Below are 5190 nucleotides of genomic sequence, written 5' to 3' on the forward strand. Positions count from 1 at the left end.
TGGTGCGTGAGTGTGTTTGCAGTCCAGAAAGTGAAAAGTATCTGTATGAAAATTCCATGAAGAAATTCTTCTTTCTTCTGTATCCAGTAACTATCTTTACATTTTAGTGCCCTATAGTATCTTTTTACTGCTTTCACTGCTCTCTACTTAGTAATAGAGTTAAGGTGTGTGCGATATCACAAGATCTGTTCACAAGTAGAATATTTAGCTTTTAAACTGTCATTAACTTCTCTAAATCCACTTATGTAGTTTAACAGGTTTTTAAACCATTTCATTTCACTGGAAATATTTCAAAGATGACAAGCATCACTTCACAGATCTGGGGATATGATTGGGTTTCCAATCTCTATGACCCTGCATGATCTGGATTGTCCATCATAAAAATAACGCAAAATATTTTTCTTTGCTTTGGTTTTTTTCAATAGTTTATGGTTTAAAAAGTATTAGTTGAAAAGACAGGAATATGTTTTTTTTTAACAGTACCTGGCTCCAAGTGTAGCTTCTCCAACTTCTGTTTGGAAAAATAAACACAGAATGAGGATTTTAGAGAATGCATAATAATAGCAACCCCTCCCCAATGCCAAGATTGAAAAATACACAAATTCACCTATTACATTTAGCACTTTTTTTTCACCAACCACTGGAACTGCGTATTTTACACAGGTAATTTTTCTGGCACATTATAGCCAACTCAACACATCAGCTTCAGTTGGGTTCTCATAACTAACTCGGAACTTTAAAGAGGCCAATAATGTGTCTGTGTATCACATCAACTGAAGAGTGAAAAACAAACTTAGCTACTACTTGATATAATCAGCAGGAGAAAGAAGACATCAACAGTATGAGACAGCACAAACAGCGTAAAAATGGAGAAAGTCTTGATAGCCAAAAAACACATAGCGTTCTCATTTGACAGACACTATGCTGAGCAAGATCATGTATGTCTTGGATTCTGTTAGAATTTCGTATTACAGTCACGTTTCCTTTTTTGTAGTATGACCAGAGATTGAATACTGAAATACAGCTACATTCTCAATTTACCTTCATTTCAATTAAATCAGAAGAAGAGGCTTCTAAAGTGTTTCCATTTTCATCATAATCTTCCTAAAAGAGTAAAAAAGGAATGACAGCTTTTCTTACAGAAAGTAACATTAGCTGACAGAGAACTACTACCATATTCAATTTCCCCTAGCAACAATATGAAAAATATTTTCCAGCGTTTGAGATCTCAACTACTACCTCAAATTGAGACCCAAGAATGAGGAGCAACATATAAAATGTTCTTGACGATTAAATATTTTTCTCCAGTTACCTTTCATTTTCCTTTCAACATGACATTGTCTATTTCAAAGTTACTCCTAAAGAGGAAATTTAGTTCACATTTCTGCAGCTATTGTAGATAACATGTTTTCATTTTCCCACTTTTTTACTTCTTTAGGTTCTAGCAGAAAAAAAGAAGTTAGAAACTGAGCTGACTTAGGTTTCTACTTTTCTGAAAACAAAACACGCCTTTATGTCATGGGTTTGAGCCTGGTAAGTTTGTTTTTTTGCAAAAGCGGGGCCCTCCCCCACTCCCAGGCAGGAGCTGCACCTGCCTCTGGCCAGAGCCAGGCCCATCAGTGCCTCTACCGCCTCTACCACAGAGGTATTTAAGAGGTGACCCCGTTGTTCTTTCTCTCTCTTTTTGGTTTTGTCCTGTTTTGAGCTGTTTCATCTTTAATGTTTGGGAGTTTTTCTCCTGGAGGGGGCGGTAAGAGAACAAAGGAACGTCTTCCTGAGAAGGAAGAGGGGGCAAAGAGTCCCAGAGGAGAAGGAGAGGAGAAGACTGCCAGAGCAGGACCTTTCCCTGCAGCCTGTGGTGGCTGAGATGGCAGGAAGGTGATTGTCTGCCAGCCGGGGAGGCTGACAGCGGTGACTCAACCAAAGCTCATCGCGTTACGTGATTCACAACAGCTCTAATTTACAGAGCACCAGAAAATTGCCTTTCCGGTCAACTGGACGTTGTTGCAAAGACTCCGTTTTCAGAAGGTAAATGATAAGCTGAGACTGATACCACAGGCCTAAACCAAAATAAATAGAAAAACTAACAAAAAAAAACCAAACCAAAACCACAATGATAAGGAGGCAAGAAAAGACAACACGTCCTGCTTTGGGAGCAAACAGTCTAAAATAAAAATAAAAAAACCAAAAAACACAAGGACCCAAGGAAGGATAATATTTGGGAACTAAAGGTAACATGTAGATTACCCTGCTCAGTCAGTAGCAGGAGGCTGTGCTGCCTGTATAAGATATCATAAGTCACTCTCAAAACTAATTCAAAAGCTCGGCAATGTCAGAACACACAATACATCATATTTTCTTGGATTATTAATCTCTATGAGAAAACTGTACAGCATAAAATCTTTAAACCAGAGCATTGTTTCTGCAGAAAAGATTTCCAAATTATCTGTGAGCTGAAAACATACTTCCCCCTCCCTCTCTCTCCAAATATGCACATTTCTGGATGGTTGGGCATATATGTGTATACAGTTAAACATATACAAATGGGAATGAAGAACACCGAAAATAATACGTTACTCTGAATCCAGGCTTCTTCCACTGCAGGGAAAGATGTTACTGCAAGGTAAAGGCAGTGGGGACTCATCTACTGTGACCATTTCAAGCCTCTAATAGATCCAAGAACTGCTTAAAGAGTAGGACATGAGAGCTGTTAATGTGAAACAGAATCCAGCTCACATTGATGTTCCATACTCTAATACACTGAAACAACTCATTCCTGTGTCCATATACTTCCTAAATATCTTCTGAAAATTTATAAAGAAGCCTACTCACCTCATTTTCTGCTAGCGGATCGGGAAGTTCTTTCATTTCTACTTCAACATTGTCTTTATTATCAGACAGAGAATCAAGAATGTTATCAGGACTATAGTCTTCTCCACAGTCTACAGCACTGCCATTATCTATTTCAGCTTCATCTAACACACTAATATCCATCATGTCAATATCTTGCAAGGTATCCAGACTTGCTTCAATATCCTCCTACAGAAAGGAAACGGATAGATGTGTATTTATTGTGGGTTAAATGACGCGTATTCTCGGTAACAGCAATCACGATTTCACTTACCTGCCCGTCTCTGGAGTTTTCTTCTAGTCCGTTGTCTTCGACACCGTCTTCTTCCAGTTTTCTTCCTAAAAATAGCATCACTGAAGTGAGATGTAGTGCGAAATTTCACAAGACATCTACTCTTTGCTGAATTAATGATTCGACACGGAGTTTGTTTCAACAAATAATCATTAAGACCCTGCTTTGGGAGTACAGGTCTGTCTGGATATGACAGAGGATGACTTGCCACTTCATACAAGCGAATGGCATAGTCATGAACTAGAAGTAGCTCAGGTACATTTTTCAACAGCTACAGTCCTGTCACCCCACAACACTTCAATACCTAAAAAGACAATAGTGTCTAGGAAGTGGTTCCATTTAAAAGAAATACTCTATCATTGTCACATAAAACCTCCCTCTTACCATTTAAATAATTAAACTGATGTACAACTAGAATTGACTTTTAAGATTTTGGTCACACAGATCATATTTAGACACACTTGTCACCAGCAAACTTGTATTACTATTAAACAACAACTGCTCTTTCTCTATTTTTACACCATTATCTGTAAGAAAGTGGCTTAAAGCAAAGTATCTTTTCTGAGAACTGCTTATGATTAATTCAGACAAACCACATGTAACATGGTCCACGGAGTATTTAATGTTTTTGAAACAAAATATACTTAAATCACTAATGAGCTATTTCAGAACAGTTTATTTTCAAAAAAAAAGAGCTATAAAATGAAATTTGGCACTAACAAAAGTCATACACATTTATGCAACAATAGCTCTAATTATTCCCACTGTAATTTCTCTCATCTAAAAACATACCCCAGTGATAACGGAGGTTTGAAGGCTTCTATGAAAAAGGAAAAATATGTATAGTTACAGCAAGGAAATTAATACCCAGGGTGTTGAGGAGCCACCTTAACATATAATGGCAGAGCTCTCCACAGGAGCTTACACCATAGCTTCCTGCTTTGTACCTGACACAATTCTACACCGACGATCACAAGAACAGAAACATTTGTACTTTACGGTCTCATCTACAGGACTCAAGACTCGCTAACGGAAGTACTGTTACATGTCATATTATCGTTTAAACTTGTTATCACCAACACAGAGTTCCCTTCCATAAGGGAAAATGCACTTTTGGAAAAAACCAATAAATTAACGTAACAACAAAAAAATCAACATTGCCTGCTAACTTCTGGATACAAAGGAACCACGTTTGTCTAGATGCCATACCTTTGCTAGTTCTTTTCGGCATCCTCTTGCTGGTCAGTTCTGAGGCCACAGGAATTTCATCAGGATCTCCTCCTTCATCCTCAATGGCCTACCGGAGACAGCAGTATGACATCTACTGTATTGTTTGCTAGTGTGCATTTCTATTGTTTTCGGATGGGACAGAGTCAAATTTCTTCACTAGCCTGTAAGGGGCTACGCTTTGAAATTGTGCCAAGAACAGCATCAATAACGCAGGGGTGTATTGCTCAGCAGCGCTAGCACAGAGTCAAGGCCTTTTATGGTCCTCATCTTTTGCCATCAGTGAGTACGCTGGGCATGCACAACAAGTTCAGAGAGGACAAAGCCAGGACAGCCGACCTCAACTGACCCCAGGAATACTCTGCATCATGCAATGCTGTACTTAGCGATAAAACTGGTAGGGTTAGAAGATGGTGGGGCTGACATTACCTGGGGACTGGCTGGGCATTGGTCAGTTGACAGGGAGAAATTTTCTTTTACATCGGTCCCCATGTGTTGCCTGATCTAGTTGAGAGGCGTCCCTGCCCATGACAGGGAGGTTGGATCAAATGACCTCTAAGGTCCCTTCCAGCCTAGGCCATTCTACGATTCTATGACTTGCTGTTCTTCCCCCCTCCCTGCCCTTTTTCCTCCTTTCTGTTCTCCCCCCTTCCATTTTTAAAAATTATTAAACTGTCTTATCTCACTCCAGAAGTTCTCTCTCACTTTTACCCTATCCAGCTGGGGGAAGGGAGGCAAGCGAGCAGACGCGTGGTGCTTAGCTGCTTACTAGCATTAAATCGCAACAGCATTTTTAAGGATTTATCAGATGGAAACATTTG

At 39.3% G+C, this 5190-nt stretch overlaps 1 protein-coding gene across 1 annotated transcript; it reads right to left on the minus strand.

Moving 5' to 3' along the window:
- Position 1: 1 nt before the first annotated feature.
- Positions 2 to 3019, minus strand: LOC104273617 (scaffold attachment factor B1-like). The gene is made up of 3 exons (XM_009869002.1): positions 2833 to 3019; positions 1042 to 1104; positions 2 to 511 (listed from the first exon to the last, which is right to left on the minus strand). Exons 1-3 carry the CDS (start codon positions 2995 to 2997, stop codon positions 434 to 436), a joined length of 306 nt encoding a protein of 101 aa, XP_009867304.1. The 5' UTR covers positions 2998 to 3019; the 3' UTR covers positions 2 to 433.
- Positions 3020 to 5190: the final 2171 nt, after the last annotated feature.

This window comes from Apaloderma vittatum, unplaced genomic scaffold, assembly GCF_000703405.1.
Source record: "Apaloderma vittatum isolate BGI_N311 unplaced genomic scaffold, ASM70340v1 scaffold43644, whole genome shotgun sequence".
NCBI classification, from domain to species: Eukaryota; Metazoa; Chordata; class Aves; order Trogoniformes; family Trogonidae; genus Apaloderma; species Apaloderma vittatum.